The 24,325-nt window shown below is 33.8% G+C and overlaps 1 protein-coding gene across 1 annotated transcript in view; it reads right to left on the bottom strand.

Annotated features, from left to right (window-relative positions):
* LOC122528555 overlaps positions 1-23,821 on the bottom strand; it is a 48,815-nt gene extending 24,994 nt beyond the window's left edge. Inside the window, exon 1 of the mRNA XM_043653825.1 lies at positions 23,511-23,821. Coding sequence (XP_043509760.1) covers positions 23,511-23,607 — 97 coding nt within the window. The 5' untranslated portion in view covers positions 23,608-23,821. The remainder of the gene's footprint in view (positions 1-23,510) is intronic.
* Between the last annotated feature and the right edge of the window lie 504 nt (positions 23,822-24,325).

The following is a 24,325-nucleotide window of genomic DNA, read 5'->3' as shown; positions in this document are numbered from 1 at the left end:
ATTTTTCTACATAATTATTATTATCTATCTAAGTTATAATATCTTTGTAATTTTATATATATAACACATATATAATATATAATATACATATATTATATTATATATATTTTATATAACGTTAATATAATACCTTATATATTTTTCTACATAATTATTATTATCTATCTAAGTTATAATATCTTTGTAATTTTATACATATAACATATATATAATATATAATATACATATTATATTATATATATTTTATATAACGTTAATATAATATCTTATATATTCTTCTACATAATTATTATTATCTATCTAAATTATAATATCTTTGTATCTTCATGCAATTATTATTATTAATATTAATATTATTATTATTAATATTATAATATATTAATAATATTATTATTAATATTAATTATTAATATTATTAATATTATAATATATTAATAATATTATTATTAATATTAATTATTAATATTAATTATTAATATTATTATTAATATTAATTATTAATAACATTTCTTTACATAACACTCTTTCATTTATTAATAATGAACAGAACCTCCGACTAAACCGTATTTCTTTTAATCACCTCCGCAAGAAATATGAATATCTGGATAAAAATCCACCGTCTATTAAAACTTTATTTGCCTCGACGAATGATTTACAAATGACATTATCGACAAGCGATCTCGCGAGTTTTCCTGCTTACGCATCAATTATTCGATTAATCTAAAGTATGCGTGCTTTGCAGACTTTTCTTTTCTTTCCTCGATATAGAAACTCGATAGGAAGCCCGATAGAAATCCGATGAAACTTCGATAGGTGCAGGCTAGTGGACTTTGTAAAAAGAAAGAAAACGAGCTTAGAGAAGCCTCTACTTGTTCATCTTCATAGAATCATATACACACGCACACAGAGGGGAGCGGACACAATGACGATCGATTTGCACGGAACGACGGACTTTTATTGACCGATGCTTGTCACAGCTTTTCAACGCGATTATAGAGAATATGACCAATCGGAACCTGTTCGTCTCTCGGGCATGAAACTCAATTCGCCTGATCGATTTCAGAGTCAATTTCTCTTGCACCTGCGAAACGACGGAGGAGTTGCAACGCGATGCGACTCACAAACTTTTCGTGCCCGCCACGCCGAACGATGGAAACTCCTCTTTGTCACGACTTTCAATTCTTTCCCTCTCGTCCGTTCTCGCAAAAAGAACGAAGAAATCTAAGAGGATGCAAACGAGAGAAAGATTCGGAAAGACGGAGGGAAGCATTTGCTCTTGATCCAAGCACGTTTCGCGTGTCGAAGAACAGATATCTCGTAATCCAGCGCGATGGGCACTAATTCTCTGACGAATGTAATTATCATCGAGTGTTCGAATGTTCGAATGAAAAAGTCGTGCATAAAGTTTGATCGTAAGGTCATTGTAAATCTACAAATTCATAGTCGATTCGATCCTGAAAACGATATTTCCATGTTTTTCCACGTTACGATAATTTCGAGAAGGGAAGTGTTGAATTTAATAATTATAAATTATAAAATTTTCCTATTATTAATTAATGCTAAAATCATAATTTTAAAAATATTTATTATAATACGGTTGGTATTATATGGTTTATCCCATAAATTTTTTATATAATAAAATTAATTAAATGATAAATAATATTATTTAATTAATTGTTATATATAAATTACATTTACTTTTAAAAAAAACTAGATATTAATAAATACGACAAACATTTAATTTCTATATATATATATATCTATTTCTTTTATTCCACAAATATATTTAGATCATTTACTTTCAAGGTAATTAAAATTATTAAAATAAATTAATTAATCCTGATACAGAAGGTACAAAATAAATTTTACTTATATATTTTTAAACCAATTAAAAAAAAAAAACTAGATATTAATAAATACGACAAATATATATATCTATTTTTTTTTATTCCACAAATATATTTAGATCATTTACTTTCGAGATAATTAAAATTATTAAAATAAATTAATTAATCCTGATACAGAAGGTACAAAATAAATTTTACTTATATATTTTTAAAAAAATTCATTTCCATTACTTTAAACTATTAATAATATTAATAATTTTTAATTGTTACTAAAATTTAAATATTTTCTATAAAACTTTATTAAACTATATAATCTAAATTTAAATATAGAAATAAATTCTTCACTTTCCCATCTGCTACGTGATGTAATGAACAAAATGATCGGTCTGTTTCAAAGCTTTAAAACGAACCTGGATTTACTGTTACGATTTCGTTTTCAGTTATTTTGTTTTTCGTTTCTGTCTTTGATTACGTTTAACAAGTAAAAAAAAAAAAGTGCGTCATGACTTTCTCATTGTAAAACGGAGGACGAAAGTTTGTGATTGATGCGCGAATGAAATTGGCCGTCGTGCAGCGAGGAACGCGTGCCATTTTTCCGAGGCGCTCGATCAGAGGTCGAGGAAGAAAACGGCCGCGAGAAAAGGAGCAACGAAGAAGTTTGAAAAAGGAGGAAGAACGAAAGCGAGAAACAAGGGGCAAATGGAAAACCGAGATCGAATGAACAGACAGACGCTGGATAAGCTGACTCTTTCCAACCTACGAGAAAGAGAGAGAGAGAGAGTGCTCCTCGCTTTAATGAAAGCAACCGGATGAAAATTGCGATTGCATTCCACTTCAATAATTCCGATTATTGCCCCCGCCATTAATTAGTTGCCACGGTATTAATTGTATTTTTAATTAACCCGCGCGACGTGTTCCAACGACAGATCTCAACGATCCTGAATCGCTTTCAAACCGACATGAATCGGCATTTCGCGCTCATTTCCTCCATTCGTTGCCTACACACGCATTCATAATATCGATCAAAATGTTCGGTACTTGCTTTCGCTGCATGTTTATATTTTGTACTTGCAACTGGTTCAACATAGTCGAACGACTGTTTGATTCTTCTTAACGCTGTACAGGTTAGCAATATTCCGCGTGAGCATACGCGACTGTTTTGTGAGAGTAGTGTAGAATGATAATAAAATTAAAGCAACTAAAAATTAAAGTAACAATCGCAATTGACGGGAAAGTGCGTCACCAGCTGTTAACAAATGACGCACAGTCGCGGTGCCGGCCTGTATAGCGTTAACTATAATACATATCGTGTAATACAACGTGCCCCAAAAGTTGCCATCTATCTCGAAACTGGTTCAACGCTCGCAACACAGTCAAATGACTACTTGGTTCTCGATTTGTGCAACGCAGTCAAACGACTATTGTAACACAAGGTGTCTGAAAAGTGAGACCATCTATCTCGAAAATTAAAAATTAAAAAATGGAAGCACACGAAAACAGGATTGTCGATACAACAAGATTAATTTTTTTTTTTTTAATTTGATTCAGAAGTAAGCGTTGCACAAGAGTATCACAGCGATGTAACGTTCGTTGTTGTTCTAAGAGGTCGATATAAATCGGACCTCAATTTACAAGATTATGGCGGATCCTGGGAAAAATTTTTCAATGATTTTGGGAGCGTTTGAATTTCGATCCACCTTTCTTATCTACCGCGCAATGGAAGAACACCGGGGAAAAAAGAACTGAAGAGGTTTCACGCTTTAAAACAGAGGCGAACTGGCGGCCATTGCCCCCACTTTCCTGATCGCTAGCGCCATCCCCTCCACTGCATTGAGTACATTGCAATTCGCATCATATATGTACATATAAATTGTTTTCTCTACTGTAGCTGATAAAGTTAAAGGAAGAGTAGTTCGTATGGCTCGTCTCTGGATTAAAATAAAGCCAATCAGATCGCTGTACGATTTACGTTCCACAATGTTCAAACAACTCGAAGCATCGACAATCTTTCATCGAGCGTGCAAATACTTTTGCCCCGTTCTGTGCGTGAAATCAGAGACGTATTATAATTATCAATCAGCGTAAAAAAATTACACGTAAACAAAATATACGAAAAGACTTGGAAAAGGTAACGTAGTACATCTCGGACACTCTCACACTGGCCTGCTTTGTGTCTACGTGTCACGAACTTTGTTCTCCACGCAAAGCAAAGAATTTGGGAGGCTTCTCTCGCGGAAATGCAAGCCGTGCAAAAAAATCTCGCGCGAAACCGAGGGAAAAGCTGCGAAAGGAAGAAAGCTGATTCTAACCTAGTTTTACTTTTGCGGAGAAAAAAAGACCGTTGTGCGCGTATGCTCGGTCCACGTGGCCAGAGCATTCTCCAACGTGCTTCCTGGGATTACATCGACGAATCCTCTCGCCAGAGGAACCGAATGTTCCCTCCCCTCTCGATCCCGGTCATTCGTTTCGACGATAACTCGTTTCAGAATCCCCGACGTAGAAATTGAAGTTAAGCTGAATTATGCAGCCAGCGAGCCGACCGCGATAACGGGCGGCGGTCAACAAGCTGCCGGAATGTCGGTATGATTTTTTCTTTTTTTTTTTCCGTTCCGCTGGGGAAATCTCAGATCAGATGAATTTCGAGCTGCGAGTTGAACGCGAAAATATTTGCAGTCGGACGGAACGAAGGCAGAGAGCTTGTAAATAACAAACATCGGATAAATAACGAGCGAGGAGTACCAGTCAGTCAGGAAAGCCTGAACAAAAGTATTTGCACGCTCGGTGAAAACCGATATAAATTGTAATCATACTGCAATTGTTTAAAATTTTACGTGAACCAGCCATCCTGTTCAAATTTTAAAGCGCTCTAACGATTCTGAATTCTTTCCTTTCGAAAGTGTTCTTGCAGGAACACTTTTTCTTATTGAGAATTTTAGAAAAACATTTAACTCTGCGAAATTAGTGGAAAATCTTTCCACAATTGAATTTAGCGTAATCCTCAGTCTCTTCGGAGGTTCAAGTCCTTCCCTACAACTTGCTGTACGAGTTTTTATCAAACCTTGAACATTAGAGCCGAACGACAGAAGTTCGAGAAATTCCAATATTTTGCTCTAACGTTCAATAAAAATGGGGAGAATCTTGGTTGTACAGGGAATCTTATGACAATTTCTTCGAAATCATGGTCGATTCGCGTCGCGAAACAAATTTTTCAATGTCTCCAGAAGCATTTGAATCAAAATTTGAGAAGGAAAATACTATTTTCCACTTGCTATATGATGCGAGAAGAAATTTTCTAACGATTTACTTTTTTTCCTTCGCGTCCAACAGAGATCTTGGATCGCCTCGTTGCAACCCGTCCGAAGACGAAACTCGTTCCATTACCCGCTTTGATCCCATGGATTTCTACGCCATCTTAAAAACAGCCGAATAAAAGGAAACGAGGGGAGGGAAAAAAAATAATGGAATGAAAGGTTGCTTTTGGCGCTCGCCGAAAGAAACGGAGAATTACATTCGTAAATCGGAGAATGAATTCGCATCGAATGTAATGCTCGACGCGCGAAAAAATAAACGCGAACTGGAGAAACGAAAGGGCAGGGAACAATGCAATGCAATTTCACGAGACGTTTTTCCATTTATTTGCCGTGAGAGAATCAGTTTCCTATCGCTAGCGACTGCTCGTCGAGTCGAAGGGAACTCGCTTTTATCTTCCACCGTTGTGCAGCTGGGCTGGTGATGCTGCAGGCCTTAAACAATTGGCTATTTCGTGATCGTTTCCACGCGCGACCGAGAAAACAATGTCAAATTATTTTTGATCGAGTTGTTCCTGAGTTTCAACAAGTTCCTTAGGGTGTCAAACAACATAACACGCTGTTTAACGCGTGTCCATTCAACAGCCTGGCAGAATTATGAATCTCGTTAATGACAAGTGATCAAAAATATTTACAACAATAATGATCAAATTTTCTTTTCTACTGACAATTTGTATTCATTTCATATGACAATAATTCAGGAATGTTGAAAATACTGTACCCTACTAGGGAGTCAAATGTCACTAAAATGAAAATTACTTCTCGTTACGTATACGACGAACATAACTAAATTTTAACACAAACAATATTTGCACGTAGAATACAAAAAAAAAATGACGTTTTAACTTGCTCAAAAAAATGTTATCATTATTATTCTAGCAGATACGAATTGTTTTCGTGGAATTACACTGCAGTTAATTTAAATGAAAAATGAAACTTTAAACTATTGCAATTTCGTAAAAAAAANAAAAAAAAAAAAAGAAAGAAAGAAACATATAATAATTCGTTCTCACTTTAAAGCGTGAAACTTCTATTTTGAATTCGTTCTCTTTTCCTAAGACATTTCAATATCCGTACAGCGAATGGAAAAGTTTAGAAAAAAATTGTAAAAATTCACACGTGCATTGGAAATGTTTCATTTACGGCTAAAATCCATCGTGGTCTCGAAGATTGGAGTTTCCTCTCTGAAACGAACCTTCAAAACTTGCTGTACGATTTTTCCCACCACTTGAACATATTGGGGTTAAATGACAATTCGTTCAAAGCGAAAAAAAAAAAAAAATCGTAGAGCAAGGTTTAAGGGCTCATTGTAAAGAAAAAAATTTCAATTTTAATACGGTAATGGATGAAATCGTGAAACAAATTTTTCCATGCATTTGGAACTGTTTGAATTGTACACGATCTTCGAGAATGAACGCTGCTTTCCCATATTTGGGAAGAAAAAAGAAACAGAACTTGAAACAGTTAAAGTTTCAGACTTCAAAATAAGTGACTTCCACGATGTTATAGTAATTTCAGACCGTGCGTCTTTATGCGTTTATAACAGATTTCGAGGCGCAAAATGTTGCACACAATAATTATCATTATAACATAAAGATATATAAAAAAGATTGAAAATGCAGTGCTCTGCAATATTCTGTAGATAAAACAGTTGCCTACTGGTGGTTCTATCTTTTTAATTGCATTCTTAAAAATCTGAATTCGCATAAAAAAAACTCCGCAGCTTATTTTGAACTGTCGACAATTTTTCATCATCACGATGTACGAAAATCGATTGTTAAAAGAAAACTCGGCTTGACTGTGGCTAACAGCAAGTCGCGAGTGATTAGTAAATGAGGATGAAAAAAAAAAATGAATTGATTACGTCATTAAATCAATTAAATACAGTGTAGCTTCGTGTTTCAACGCGCAGTCATTGTTCGTTTCGACGTGCCGTTTATATTTCAACTTTCAAACGGATAATTTTCCACTTGTAACTCCATTATTCTCTGTCTCTCTCGACGCGAAGTGGAAAGTGAATTAAACGTTAATCGCGTTTGATGCACCGGAAGCGAACGCTCCTTTGCACCTCTTGCGCTCCACGGAAATCGTGGAAAACACGCCGAGCTTCAAAACCGGAAACCAGAGTAAAAAAAAAAAAAAGAAAAAAAAAGAGGAAGGAGGAGGGATCCCTTGATCTGGAAAATCCTTTGCTCCGCGCCGCCCTCCAACCCTTTCGTTCCTCTTTTCCTCAATGGCCGAGGTAAAAGCTTGCAAGAATTTCTCTTCACTCCTCAATGCCATCATTCCGACCAAGTGTTCGCCAGCACTCGTAATTAAAAACTCCGAGCTGCCTTCTTCTCGACGCGCGAGCTTTCGCAACAAATACCACCGCGAAATGCCAGAGTCTGGCAAAGAAATTTGTCATCGATTGATCAACGAATACCTCTCACGTTCTTTAGCAATTATAGCAATTAACGACTGCACTTCAGCTTTAATCGTCTGTAAGTTATTCTATAAGCAACGATTAAATTCGCAGCACAGTCGTTAGTGGCGACGATAAGATTACTTTTTAAATGGCTTTTAACGACGTTCGATGTGACAGTGTGTAAGAAATACATATAATTTGCATAATTGTACAATTTTTATTTTTTTTAACGCGCAAACAATTTCGTTATTTTAACAATCGAATATGCCTGAGTCCAGATCTTTGTTTTTTTTTTTTTTTTTACAAGTGCTTAAGAGAAATTAATATTAATTTAATAATATTAATTAATTAATATTAATATTAATAATATTAATTTCTGTTCGGACAGAAATATAATTGTATAGGGTGGGCCAAAAGGTTTCTTCTTACCTTTTTTTTCTTTTTTCTTTAACAGAACATCAAAATATAAGGAAAAAACTGATTTTATTAATTTTAAATTAAATTTAAGTTCAAACATGATTTCTTTCAAACGTTGACTACCAAGAACGTTCGCAAGTTTGTGCTCTTTATTTCTGGCCCTCTCCATTTTACTCGCTAAATATTATAGCTTATAAATTTATTATTATAAATATAGCTTAGATGTTTTTATATATTTCTGCGTATCACGTGCATTCTCTGCGTTAGTGAACTTTTAAATTTCACATAAATGCACGAACATCCACAAGCGTTGATCAGTGAATTAAAAATTTTCATCTGAAAATTTTAATCGATTTAAAACACGCCCAACTCCTGAGAGACGTTTTGAAGAATGCAAGAGAAATTACGAGAGAATGAGGTAGTGGAAAAGAAGAAAGAAAATGGAGAGAGAGAGAGAGAGAGAGAGAAAAAGATAAGAAAGTGAAAATAAACTAGAGAGGAAGCGAATAAAATGAGCAACGTTTGACTATACGACGTCCTACGTAATTTCCGGTAAGAATTGCCGTACGTAATTTTCAATTAACTCCTTTGTGTCGTGTCGATCAACCACCTCGCCCGCCAATTCATTCCAACATTCTAATTTTCGGACGATTATTCAAAATACATTCAACATGAGGGGAAAAAAAAAAGAAAAATAACAGAAATTATATCGTGGAAAGTTTTTCTCGTGTTTTCCCATCAGTGTGCACGATCGGATAAAACTACAAAGTTCAGATATTTACGGTGAGTCGAACAATTATCGGCACAATTAGTTCTTCTGCAATACCTCCGTTTCCGCGCAGAGTGCAGAGTAAAATGGACATTTTATTAAACCATCGTTTAGAAGTAGGAAAAATATTCTTCGCGTATTTAGTAAAAAAGGCACACAAAAGGAATATAAAAAGTATATTCAATATATTATAATATATTTATTTAAGAGATTTGGTATAGACACAAAATATTATATATATCAAATAATTGTTTAATACATATTTATTTATTACACAATTATTTAATATAGTATTTAATATCTAGCGCTTTCAGTATTTTAGTGCAGATATGTTGGCTTCATGAATTTTTCGAGGAACATCTTGTTGAGTTCTTAATATCTCAGAATTAACTACAAGCTTTTATTTATGGAAAACCATCTTTCTCTTTCCACATATGAAACTGTGTACATTTTACAACAAAATTGGAAAAATATATGGCAAATTTTAAAAAATATCTCCAAAATCGTATATTTTTTAGGTGGTATCTAGAAAATTTCCAAAGTATTAAGAGGAACTAAATCATTTATTACTTTCGCTTGTGCGAATTTTTTTATTGAATTTTTAACGATATTAAATTTCAAGTAACGTCCCTCTTGATTAATTTCAAGTTCAATCTTGGTCGAAATACAATAAATCGAAAAAACGTAGAAACACACATTCTACACGCGTGTAATTTTTCGATAAAAAGAGACTTATTTAATTAAGAGAAATTTAATTCACTAAAGAGACTTATTTAATTTAGAGAAATTTAATTCATTTGTGAACGAATAATCAACCGTATAATACACGTTAATTTCATTCGCTGACAGTGCGAACAAACTTATTAGGAAACCTGATATTACATGTCAATTTATTCGCGGGATGTTATTAGAAAAAAGCGACGGAATATTCTTTCGTAAATAATGGAACGTTATCGAATGATATCATGACGTAAATGCGAGGAGAGAATGCTTATCTTCACGCCACATAAAGATGTTTTACATCTTGTTCAAATACACGATAGTGCCGCGAAGGGGAAACTTCTACGTACGTAATAAAATTAACTCTCGTTCATTTTAATAATTTATGAGGAGTTTTTCCTTTCCTCCAAGTTTCAGGCCGAAATTTAAAATAATAAAATTTCACCGACTTTCCAGGAGAAAGATTTCACAAACCGTGCTACCACTCCCTCCTCTACTGACTTTATATATTTCGCAAATAAAACTTTAAGAACTAGATAAACTTTAGGCAAGCTCAGCTGTCTCGTTCACTGCCCGATTTCACCAGATTTGCACGCTTCGATCCGCTAAATAGAATTCTCAGCGAATGATCGAAAGCAACAAATTAGACTTTCTCTAACCTCTTTAGAGTTAGTGTTTGCAAGACCGTTGCTTTACGACGAAACTGTCTGATTTAAATTGAAATTTGTTACGTAGGTGAAAAAAACGAAGCATTTATTTCGCGTGTATTGTGCTAGCATACGAGGCGATAGTTTTGCAATTACTGTAGCTATTCGAATATTTATGAGTATGTGCTTGCATTATTATAATAACTTTCACATTTCTGTTCATTTTGTATTTTTTTACATTTCGTATATTATATTCGTTTGCTCCATATTTTCATATTTCTCCACAGCTCGTTCCGTTTACTTTACATTCCATATTCCTTTGATTACTGTTAATGTCGTTCCATCTTATTAATTTTGTAACTTCTCTCCCCTGTGCCTCTATACATTCGGTTCTAACACTTTACAAACACCTTACTCTCCCTGCAGTACTCGCGCAAAACGAATATTTACCCATTTACGTCAAAATTCCTGCCTCCGTCGAAAACATCCACGCCGTACGACTGCACTGCGTCATTTTCTCTAGCTTCTGGCAAATCATTTGCGCAAGGGAGCTGACGAGCGGAAGAAACCTCGCGAGAACCAACGTCGAATGAAATCGACGGGGAGAAGAAAATGGCCGAGAGAAATACGTCCGTCTTCTTGTCTGTCGATCCGTTGTTAAATGAATTCGCGAGTAAATCGATTAATCATGCCGCGATGAATACCCTTGCCACACACACACACACACACACACACTCTCTCCTTTCTTCTCGAGGTCTTCCCGCTTGGGAATTTCGAGCGTGCCACACATCTAAAACTTTCTATCTCGGTGTCGAAACGCCAGAAATCGCATTAACTATTTTAATCGAGATAATGGAGTGATCGAGGTACCGTCGAGCGCCCTTGAAACGTTCGACAACGTGAACGTTTGAACTCGTGCGAACGGAGGGCGGATTTGCAGGTTCTCGCGCTCGAAAATTCACTGCAAATTAATCCTTTTCGCCAGTCGTATTCACCTTGCTAATCAAATTTGACCCTTTCACACCGGTCGAGTTCACCCCTTTTGCAAATCAAATCCGCCTTGCGAGTGACTCAAGGGAACGACGTAACGCGATTTATTATCACGACCTCGTCGAAGATCGAGCGACATTCAAGTTTAAAAATTAAACTGAACGCTTTTTGGCTGACTCTTTCCCACCGCGAACGTTTCAGTGAATGTTGTGAATCGTTTTGTTGCAACTGTCGCTCCCACAAATTGTCATAATTATTGCGTGAACGTGTATTACAAGAGCAGGGTGAAAAACGAGTTACAGATGAACGTGTGTGTGTGTGTGTGTGTGTATTTAAATTTAACCTTTAGCGTTAAACAGTGTTTCACATTAATTTTTACGTCGTTATACTTTGTTTGTTTGTTCAAGTTTTATTGTCACACGCGTGCAATAAAACTTTTGTTTCAGAATAACTTTAGATTAGATTGTACAGGGTGGGTTAAGAGTTTACTTCCTAAAGAAAAATTGTGAAGTACCAACAATAAGAGAGGGTTGAATGTCTGAGACATTCTCGCGCATTATTATATTGTATTATACACCGTATTATATTTATTATTATTACACGTAAAATTTTGTAAAATTTTGCGACAATTAATCGTTATTTACTCTGGTTCAGATGTTTCAAAATGATTATTAATTTCAGGCATCTCAAAGGTTAGATCCATTGATATATGCATATATAGCAATATAATATATATAATATAATTAGCTATAGAATATATTATATATAATATAATTAGCTATAGAATATATTATATTATAATATAATTAGCTATAGAATATATATTATAATATAATATATTATAGATTATATAATATATAATATAATATATATAATATAATAGCTATAGAAGTAGAAAATAAGAAAGATGTAAACTCATGGTAAACCGGAAGCCATCCTAAGCCGCCTAGGCAAGGATTATATATAAATAATAAATAATATAATATAAAATATAATATATGTATATTAATTATAATAATAATTCACAGTGAATTTCAAACAGGCAAACAAGATTACACAGTTTCACGAACTATTACGGTGCTAATTGAGGCCGATTTATATAATCACAGTTGCCAACGAGATTCATATATCTTTCACAAAGTTCACCTAATCCGCCATTTTTATTTGCACGAGTAATATATATACCAAAGTTATCGAATTTTAGATGAGAACGTATGTTACACGTCTGCTGAAATTACTATTCACGGGTCGTTATTCAATTTCGCGATGATGCTATAACTAGTAAGCTGTTTCATTGGTAAAATCTGTACGCAATTCCAGCGTGATATTCGATGGTTGTAATTCTGAAAAGTTGAAAGTAAAAGAAATTGCAGAGATGAGCAACGAACGAATGAATAAATAAGTAATGAAATTAGGGTGAACTAAACACCACAGAAAGTAAAAGATTTAAGCACCAGAAGTTAACTATATTATAACTATACTATAAAGTATTTTAAAAATTAAATGCAAAATAATGCAAATAATGCAAAATAATACAAAAACTTTTTGTACTTTATATGTCTTGTACTACTATTATATATAACTCGTTATTAAAAATTACTACTATGGGCGTCACATTTGCACGTAATGGATTGCTTATAAAAACGAATTTTGCTAATAAATCACTTGCTTTTACAAAGATATCGCCAAAAATCTAGGCGTGTCGATACCTTCTTCATCCACTGTAAATATTTTCATAATGCATACCGATCTTCAGCTACAATATTTTGTTTCTACTATTGACTGGCTCTATTTGCGCAGTTTCCTTCGATGTTAAAAAATGACACAATACACGACGAATAATCCGTATGACTCGATGTATGAACGGATGTTGCACAAAAGCACACAATGCCGTAGTTTATAGAACAGTATAAAATCGCACGCTTTCAGCGTCAACGCGACGAGCAGAATTCACGTACGTTTTGTATAGGATGGACTAAAATTCTCATTAAAGGCCAAAAACTTCTTCCTGCCTATTTTTTTTTTTTTTTCTTTTTGACAAAACGTCAAAATATAAAAAGAACACTAGTTTTGTTAATTTTATATTAAATTTATGATCTTGTTTCGCGATGATGAATATGATTTTTATTTTATAAATAATTATTATTAATAAATTTAATTATTTAATAGTTAAAGTACTTTTATATAGAATATTATTATTATTATTATTATTATTATTTCTCTCCTCTTCTAATTTTAAAATAATATTTAATTTTCATATGTTTAATATATAAATTTACATTATATAATAAATATTTATATAATAATATAAATTTATATATTAAACATATGAAAATTAAATATTATTATAAATTAGAGAGAGAGAGGGAAGGATAAATATATAAATATATTATTTAACTATTAAATATTATTTTATAAACAGAATAATATATTATAATATACATATACATAATATATATATATAATATTCAAATATGTTTGTTTGTTGATTTTTTGTGTACTTTAATCCGTAAAAGAAAAATTAAAAAGATACATAGTAAAAAAAAAAATTTATATACGGATTTATTTTAGTAGAAAGTGATTTTTGGCCCACCCTATATATCGATTTTTCTGTTTTCTTCCTAGTCGCTTGAAACAAGCACTTGCTGATTTACGTTTAAATTGGAGACAATGGAGACGAAATCTCCCAGCACATAGAAAGAATCCAATATTGGGCAACAGTGGCGATTATACGTGCGACTGATTATGTGATATCAGGTAGTATGTATGTACGTACGTATATATAATGCACTGTAGGCGTGACGACATATTCTGTTATTACGTGACATTATGTGCGTGACAATATGCCTCGTTATCGTATAGAAACAATTACCCGTTCCGAAGTGTGACCATTTCAACGTAGACACGAAAATATCCCTTGGTTGAATCCCATTAATCCCCTTGTTTTGTAATGCACGTAATGCCGCACTCGTGATACGGATTATAGTTTCAATGGAGAAGATTTGAATTTGAATTTTGAATCTCTACTCTACGAATTGAAGGTAGTACTTGACCAGTAGTTGCGCTGGCAACTGATTGCGGACCGTAACGAGTGACCAAACCGTCATACAATAATTCGATGCTTTCTTTTCGAACTGGACAGAAATTAATAAAGTGAAAAGTAATAAATTAAATACACTTAAAATATTACAATTTTGGAACAAATAGTTCTCGACGTGCGTGGCAAGAGATTAATACTCAGATAATAAATACAAATATTTATTGATATTTTTCCACTAACGATCATAATGTATTAGAAGAAAAAAAGTGGTACGCGTGCCCCTGGGAGTAGGAGAAAATAATAGTAACGGCGGAAAACACCGGAGAGAGGCGTTAAAATAAAAAGTGACAGAGTAATTGAACTTTTCGACTGATTCAACCTGATTTCATGAAGAGAAATGTCATTGACATCCGGGCAGCAATAAAAGAGGAGTATCAAAAACTGCGATAAAGCAATAACATATTTGTTATCTTTCACAAACACAGAGTTTGTTCAAGTAACACTCTCGTGTATTAAGAATGAGCATGATTGATTCGAGGTTGTATCTGTCTTTTCATTTGAATCTGATTTTAAAAAGACCATCCATGAAACAAGCTCAGGGATAGCATTGAAATTGTTATGAGCCACATTGGAAGACTTGTATAAATTGTAAAACATATGATCAAAAATAAAAGCCTACATAATTAGGTCGACTAGGTTAATTTTGATCATTTAGCTAATCTAGGAAAATTAAAAAAAAAAAACTTTTTTGAGGGATGGATGATGATTTACGAGAGGAGGGAGCCTACTCACAAGCCTAATCAAGGGATAGGAGAGAGAAAGAGAGTTGCGAACCGCTACTAATGGATTAACAAGCTAAGACACGCGATTAATTCGCTCGCGAGAGTGGGTGTAGCCAGTCTGCGAAGAAACTTTTGTTACTTCGTTGAAGCATTTAGAGTAGTTACGTTCTGTGGTACGCGATCCCGAGAAATATGCGGGCTTGCAACTCTTTTTTTTTTTATCACCATACTGCCCGGCGTGTATTACGTTCGCCAAAGTTTTGAGGAGCCACGGTTTTCAGATTCTATTTGTTAAATAATTAGCTGAAAACAAACGTGACCGGTTAATTCATACAAAATGGCTGGGAGCTATAACGAAATACTGTTTCAAACAGCAAACAGGGATCAGAAGTAAAATTTCTCGAGACGAACACACCGATAGATCTAAACATCTGAAATTTGTTTCATGTCATTTAAATAATACTGATGAAAAAAAAAAAAAAAAAATTGAGACTCGAAGCTTCCAAGACTCGAGCTTTACGTACAACGCTAATTTCAATGAATCGAATCTTGAACTTTTGCTCGAGTGAATTTGCTGCAAGCTAATTAAAGTTACAGACTAAACAGATAACTTGTTGCTATCGCGCAACGATTACCGTAAACATGATGTAATAACGTTTTTATCAGAGAAACCAGGAATGATGATCCATGAATTTAATTTAACAACCTCTTATCTCTTGTTCAGCGTCGGTCTACTGAAATACATCTTTTATCAACGCGAGTGATGATTTTTGATGCGCTTGTAGCTAGGTTCGAGCCTTTTATATCGCTTTTCAAACTTTGTCGCAACAACTATGAAAACGACCGATTTATAATTTCGTTCAGAGTACATTTTAGAGATTTACATGATTTCTCGTGAAACGTATTGCATTACTCTTACTGTTCTTTGTACTTTAATATCTTCGATGGAAATTTGATCGATTGGCTGGTTTGAATCGTCGGTTATTTCCAACTATTGTTAGACAAAAAGAAAAGAAAAAAATCCAGATTTCGATCGAATGACACTTTGCTTAACCTTGCGTACAATTTAATGTACAATTTAAATGAACATTGGGATTGAGCAATAAAAAGAATCATACGGGCGATAGAAAGAATCACGTGTTCCCGCGTTTCGCAATACGTCCCGATAGCCTGCCACGCAAAATTCGCATGTATATTTCATTATTTGACTGGTTAATTATTCAATCAAGTACACAACTTCGTGAAATCAAAATTGAAGTCCGGTAAAAGTTCCGTTTTACGAACGTTACGCGCACGTGGAGTTTGGAGTTCGTGTAATAAGAGTTCAACGACTCTCTCACATGATTCATCCACTATAATAGTTCGTTGATTGAACAGACGTTCAAACGCCAAAATTTCATTTAATCGTAGTATTTGTAGATTTTTGAAACCTGGTCTCGATTAAAGTAGGGGCTCGTATAAAGACGAACAATCGAAGAAATCGTGGTCGCATGGCAATTACGAAACGTTTTTTTGTCTAGCAACAGAGTAAATTGCGGATTTTTTTTCGTGGAAAAATTTCAAAAGAAATTTCGTAATTAGAGAAGAATGAAAATTGTCAAACAAAGCACCGTGCTCGAGGATATTTTTACATGTTTCTTTATATTCCGTGGAATCTCTCACTTCAAAATTTCTTGCCGACCCTAAAAAATCCAGTGATAATTAGTTGAAAAACAAGTTGAAAAACATCTGATTCATCAGATTTCAAACAGCGATGGAATCAAGTTCAATATGTCAAATTTAATACTAGAACAACCAGGGTATAAACACACGTATTCTATAACGCGTGATACCGCTATAAATAGCCACGTAATCACCATAACTGAAACGATGACTAATTGAAATAAATAGGCTTGTGCAATCGCGTTTCTGTCCAAATGGAAATCAATGTTAATTTCTGTCAAAAAAGATAGCCGTCTCGAGCGACTGTAAAAAGAAAAAGAAAAGGGAAACTTGAAATCCGTACAAAATTTCATAAAATTTGACAACTATTCGTCACACACGATTCTAATCCTGGAAATCGCGCGAATAACAACAGAACAAAAATATACACTTGGCAGAATTTAATTGCTACTCATCAAAGACGAAGTTCAACCGTACGTGTATATTTATAGTTTATTATTTACATTGATTTCCAATCGTCTGACGCACTGTATAAAAAGAAACGATCATGTAAAACACGTTGATGAGAGCAGAGTTGATATTTTTTTCTAAATAGTCAGCAGTTTATTTATCGTGAGTTACTGCAATAAAGTAGAAAAAAAAAAGAAAAAAGAAATAAGCACGTGAGAGATGGACTATTGGCAAAATCGTGTGAACGCAGCCTTCGGTTGTTCTTATTTGGCGAAATGACCGAATCGATCAAAAAACCGCATTATCTCGAACTGGTTGAGAGATAGACAAAATTATTCGTATAATTTAGTATAATCAGCGAATGGTAAAAAGATTTCATTGTAATTTACCGGCTACAATTTCGTACTATAGCAAATGAATAATTTGATTTTGGTAAATATCATATGGTATTTGTGCTAATATCCAACAGAAGCAAATATTTATTTAATTTAAATAGAAGCAAAGGTAAAATTTATAATTCATATGAATAAATACTATGTGTATATTTATATGAATATCTAACAGAAGCAAGTATTTATCTAATCCAATCGAATAGACACAAAGATAAAATTTATATCCCGTGACACTTTTGTACAGCGAAAAATACCGTGAGATATCTCGCAACTAACGTAAAATGATTAATTATAATATTAAACAAATTAATGTAAAATAAACACAGTAGTTTCAGTAAACACTATGCAGTATCTGTACTAATATTTAACCGAAATAAATATGTAAAGATAAAGTTTGCATATCGAAATGCTTTCGTACAATGAAAAGAAGAGTAAAAACACTTAATTAATAAAGGGATAATTTGATTTTGGTAAATATGATGTAATATTTATACTGATATTCAGCAGAAATAAATGAAGTAAAGATAAGATTTATATTCCCCGACGATAAACGATCTCTCTTGTAATTAGTAAACGAATAATGTTATTAAATATTTTTATCGTCACATCTAGTAGGAATAAATACGTAAAAATGAAGATTTCTGATCGATCGATTAATCGCTTACGATTGAATTTCAGCAATATGATTCATACATCGAGCCAGATTCTCTCGTTGTAATATTTTCTACCACGTTTGGCACAAACTTCGATACACATACGACACGTTGCAGTATCCAAACCTCGCCACTGTGTTTATGAACCGGCGTATAATTTAATCTGCATGTAAGTTTCACGGTGCGAGGTTCAAAGTTCAGCCCGAAGATAATACACGCGTGCACGTACATACACGGCAGCGATAGCAACAAAGCCGACTTAATTTAAACTCGCTAGGGAACAAAGTTGAGTCGCACAACTGCACGCGGACAATTCTGCTTCGCTGCATTTCGCTTTTTTAGCCAACTGCGTGCCAGTCGCCGAAAATAATGCAATAAAATTGATTAAACAAAAAAAAAAGATCGTACCGAGATATAAAATACGAACGACTGTAGCTGAGTGTGAGAATTCACGTTTTACTTCAAACTGTTATCCGATTGGAATTGAATTGGTGTTACGCAAAGAATTTATGTCCGAATGAATTTACATCTACATCAATTTATTCTTCCTTTATTTCTTAATAAAGTTCCTCCTCGAATTACTATTATGAATTTTCACGGGGTTTCTATACTTTTTTTTTTTTTTCTTCAAACCTTATCAAACTACGTCAACCTGGCTCGGTATTTTTCGCCAAGTTGAAGGTAAAACCTTCCTCGAGTTGATGTTGCAACGAGAACAGACTATCGTAATTACATCAGGTCAGGTTTGAAATAAGTTTGAGAATATATGAAGCAACCGCGAAAGACTTGTAGCGCGTGTATACATTTTGTAGAGATCACGAAAGTATTTGTAATACGTACAATTACATTAAATCAATATGTTCGACAATTATTGGACACGTGTTTCTGCGATTGTAGGAAAAAATGCACACTTCCATTCTCGTTTAACATTCTTCTCGGCATTAGTAAATGAATTTTTGTCATCACAGTATATAAAAACACGATTTTGTATAATATTGCTTCTCTTCCTCTATGTATGTATATTTATAACGTTCATTATTCTCAGTTGAAAAAGTAAAACTGCATCGCCTGGTAAAATACAAATGAAAAAAAAAAAAAAAAAAGAGTCTAAACTGTAACTACGATCGTTCTCTTTTAGGCAACGCGAGTTATAATTTGAACGCAAATCGACAAATACGGAAAATAAAAAGAAGACACAAAGGAATGATATGAATAATCATACTCTTCGATCGTCAACTTGAAGCGTATGAATAAAACATTCGGCTTCGTATCTTCGTGCACTTTTCGCGATAAATACATAGTCCAATATTCCATATTTGATTGGCACGTGAATGCAAATTTCTTGATACTTTGACATAGGACGCTCTTCCTTATAGTCACCTGCCATTGGACTGCGGACATTTACGTAAGTTCTTTGAAATCTTAACAACATAATCGATCTTCAGAGACGATAATTAGGAACATATAAAGGATGAAATCTCGACGGAAAATGAAATTTCGCCTAGCAAATATTATTGAAAATACGCTACACATTTTTCTCATTGTTATAAATGCAATTCCAAAATCTTCAACAATTTTAACATTTTCCACGACTGCGAAAATTCTACAAAATACAACATCGACGATCTTAAAAACTTTGGAGAAAAAGAAACAACTCCTACAAAATATTGGCCATTCAAATTATTTAAATATTTTTTACATACATTTTTAAATTAAAGAAAGATATTCGGGGATCACAATTGATTGAGACACGCTGTGTAGTGATCTCAATGTTTCGATCGGCAACGTATGATAGATAGATATAGGGTAAAAAATGGTTTTGGAACTACCGACATGTATAAACAATATCCAGTGCTTCTGATCATTCAACGAGAAGTAGGCCATTCGTCTATTTTTGGCTAAACGACCTGGTCGTTTCGACTACAGTCGATTATTTAAATAGTGGAAAGCCAGTTGTAGAGTGAATGCGAAACAACGAAGAGTTGGTCAATGAACAATAGAGAAAGATCAATAAATTTATCGATACGTATCGATCACGCGACTGCTCGTCAAGCACCGCAAACGGGACCAACAAAAATTCTAATCTAATCTGATTATTATCGACGATGCTCCAAATTCAGGCTTCTAAACTCATTTTTTTCCATTCATTTTCCGAACAGTTTTTTCTTTCAACTGGCACGGTTTCTCCGCGACTAATTCAATTAACGATCGACGATTTTTATTCACCAATTAAATCTTTCAACTGGCACGGTTTTTCTACGACTAATTTCCCTTAATTAACGATCGACGATTTTTATTTGTCGATTAAATCAATTAATTTTTCAATCGATCGGTGGCAAACTCGGCGGTCGTAAAAATTTTTTCCAAGGTTGCATAATGGCATAAATTCATGCTGCAGTGTTAATTTCCACGGAAAAGCTGTGTGCACATGAAAAATCTTCAATTGTACTGCGCATCTTTTGCACAACGCGTTTAAAAGAAACTTGAAAACTCGATATTCTCCTAACTCGTAGACTAAACGTTAATATATATAATATACACGTAATTACAGTAAATTAAATTGAATTAATTAAATTAATAATTGATAATTACTAATTTAAAAATACTTGGAATTACATTTTACAGATTGCAACAGTGATCTACGGAGGATTCATCGACATTGTCTGTTACTAGAGTATCAACTAGAGTTGTTACTTATGAGATAGCTGAAACTATAACTATCGTATCTATTATTTCTACTCATATCACTCGGATGTCTATAATATAATTCTTATTTTAGCGATGAATAATAAAGCAATTGTTTTAAATCAGATGTCTTTGTATAAAAATGTTAATAAATGTTCCAGTAGTATGGGACTCGTCCGTCTTGAACTAATTGTAAATAATACTCTTTCAGAGCAAGCAGATGTCACTGATATACATAAATATTCTTTTTAACAAATTTCACATTTTTAATCTCGGGTATTTTCTTTCTCCATCATTCTAATGGACATAAATTATACTCCGTCACGAAAACATCAATATTGCTCGAAATATCGTATCGAGTGCCCGGGTATTCGACGATTCAAATAATAATAACTGTAAGATACCCGCGTAATTTTTTTTTTTGCCTGGCTATTTCACGGATCATTTATACTATTTAAACTATTACTAGGATTTCTAAAAGTATTGGTTCTGATATAAACGCAGCTCCACGCGACACACGTCAGTTGCTCAACGATCTTATTATTAAGCACCGTTATAAATAACTTTTGACAATCGCATTAGCAGACGCGCAAATTAGCCATTCGACGCAGCGCAACGTTATAATGCCAATCTCGCGAAACGCTCAGCTACGTTCCTACGTTAATATTAACGTAAAATCCGTATCAATGTTAATATCGGGCCGGTAATTGTTCGAATCGGCAAATACGGCTCTCCGCCATTCTACGCTCCATCCCGCGTGCCAAGTATCATTTCGAGATCAATATACATAATCGCGAAATGTAAATGGATGTCGCATAGTTGCAGTGGCATAATCTCGGCCGATCTGGCCGAAATTTATGCCATAAATGGAAGACACAACTGCACCAATGATAATGATGAAATTTAATTTGGTAAAAGAAAAGAGGAAAATCAATCATATGACTTGTGGCGATTTTAAGTTTTTATTTTTGCGGATTTTTGTTTGAAGTGAAGTTCTCTTCTTTTCAAAGATGATTTTACGTAGCAGATGGGAAAGTGAGTTTCACGAAAATTGTAAAATTTCACGTGCGTGTAAAAACGTTGAAAAATATTTCTTTATGCCCAAGACCACTATGGTTGAAATTTTCTCTTTACGACGAGCCCTTAAAATTTGTTTTATTTCATCATTTTACTGAACTTGTAACATTAGTTATATCAGTTTAAATTGTCAATAGTTTTTCATTATCATTGGTACAGTTGTGCTCTTTTTCAACGAGGAAAATGCAGTAAAATAATCACATTCAGCAGAGGCAACAAACAAATTGATACACATATTTCTCAAATTAGCAATATCTACCTTTATCACTTTCGGGTTGCCAGTTACTTCGGCACCATCTGGTCAATACGTACCTGAAATTGAAAAAAATCATGATTGAATTTTCAACATCAAAATAACTGCTATTTTTTTCTTTTGAAAGGGAAATTTAAAAGTTATTTGATAAATGGGTTAAATACAATGACTGTCACTTGAAACCGTACACCCAAAAGTTCATTGAATTTGTATTTCATTTGGATTCAATAAAGCAACCTAAAAAGATCGTATCTTTTGTCAGATAATCTAATGAAAAAAATATTCAAATTGTACTATATTATAAAATTATATTATAATAAAAATAATAGTATTGTAATATATTATATTATAATATATATTATATAGTATTATAGTATAGAAAAATATTCAAATATACAATGTACTGTATAATGCTCAAATACAGATACAAATATATCTGGAAACATAATCTAGAGCCTTGGTTCCCAATTGCTATAGGGGTGCAATTTGATTTTCTAGGGGATCAACTCGAGAATAAGTTATTAACAGTGAATTTGTTGTGTTTCTTTAAATGAAAATTTAACTTTTGCGGATTGTGCAATGCACCACGAATTGCTTCCTAATTAATAGTCTTTTAGGCTTCCTTTACGTCAAAAATTCACTTTTTGAATAATAAGAATTATGTGTCACAAGAGTAAGGGCATCAGAATTTTAGAGATGCCTAGGTGGGGCTAAAAAAAGGTTGGGAGCCACTGATTGAGAGCAACAAAAAAAGGTTTCGCTTATTAGATCTGAACAATTTCCACTTTTATTGATACGATTTAAGAAAAGAAAAAAGAATCATGTCGTGAAAATCCCACAGTGTGGGCCATATTTCAGAAATGTTTTAGAGAGAAGAAGAGAGAAATTGTTTTCATAAATGGCAGACTGAAGCAGCAAGGTATAAGGATATGTCACATGAGCATTTACTCCCTTTTATTACTGTAATAACAGACAAAGAGGTAGTTTTCCAACAAGCCAACGCCACCATCACAAAAGATTGGCTTGAAAATTTTGGAATAAAGTTACACACATGGCTGGCATTTAATCTCAATAAAAAAACCTATAGAGACTTCTAGTGAAAAAAGTTTATGACCGAGAGAAACCATCTATTAACAATATCACAAAACTTATTAAATGACAAATTTATTGAAATTATTATTGAGTTCTTTTCACAGCTGAGAACACAATCTTAAGGACAAATTTAATTTAATTTTTCTCGAATTTCTTTTCCCGAATCAAACAATGAAAAATTTTCGGTATTCGTTTCTCGTCGGTTTATACAGTTTCACGTTACAACGTGAAAATAGATAAAGAGCTTTGCAAATGTTTGCCTCGCTGTTGAAGAAGATGTGAAAATGGAGTCTATAATTATTCACGTTCAAGTCTGTACCTGTAAGCTGCATCTCGCCTTTAATCATACACTGTTTTTTGCTGGACACTCGACACCCGACAGCTGACATTCCGTTGTAAAATAAACGTACTCTCATCGAGAATGTCCAGTGGTGGTAATTAGCAACATCTTTCAGTTTTTCTATTCACAAAACATCATCGTCATAACATAAAACGTCACTTGACATCAGCTCACGCCGAATTCACTCCCGACCGACATTTTGTTGTTTTGATCACTCTGATTGGTGTTCGTTACGTTAATGTACAATTCGCGTTTGGTCACGTGACCGCTCGATGCTTTATTGCAACTCGCGTTTATTTTCTGTTTTCCCCGCGGAATAATTATTTGCCGAACAAAAATACTAAGCACACTCGAAACGTTTCGAACTCTAAAATCTGGGCCGGTGACCTGTTAGAATTGGTCTCGCACGATTTTGGAATTAAAGCTGGATAAACAACTCACTGAGGAACGCGCGCGTTTTGTTTATTTGGAACCAGAAACGGAAGTGGAGATTTTTTAGTGGAGGTTTCCAAATGCAACGCGGGTGGCGCCACCCATCTCGATTTCATCTGTCAATTAGGCGGGAAGAAATGATGAGTGTGGACTTAACACTTTCCTGGCGGGAAATTGCATGTAAAAGGTACATATATATATTATTTATTTAAAACCATTGTAAAAGTTTTATAAATAATCATACAACTTTATTGTACAACTTTTAACAATATAAAAATCGAACCCGTCAATATGACCAATCTTGGACTTCCGTCTTTTTGCGGAAATGGATATTCTTGTATCAGAAGTAATATTAATTTCTG

Source organism: Frieseomelitta varia, unplaced genomic scaffold, assembly GCF_011392965.1.
Source record: "Frieseomelitta varia isolate USP_RPSP 00005682 unplaced genomic scaffold, Fvar_1.2 scaffold_116, whole genome shotgun sequence".
NCBI lineage: Eukaryota > Metazoa > Arthropoda > Insecta > Hymenoptera > Apidae > Frieseomelitta > Frieseomelitta varia.
Note: the sequence above shows the minus strand (reverse complement) of the source record. Positions and strands in the feature narration are given on the sequence as shown.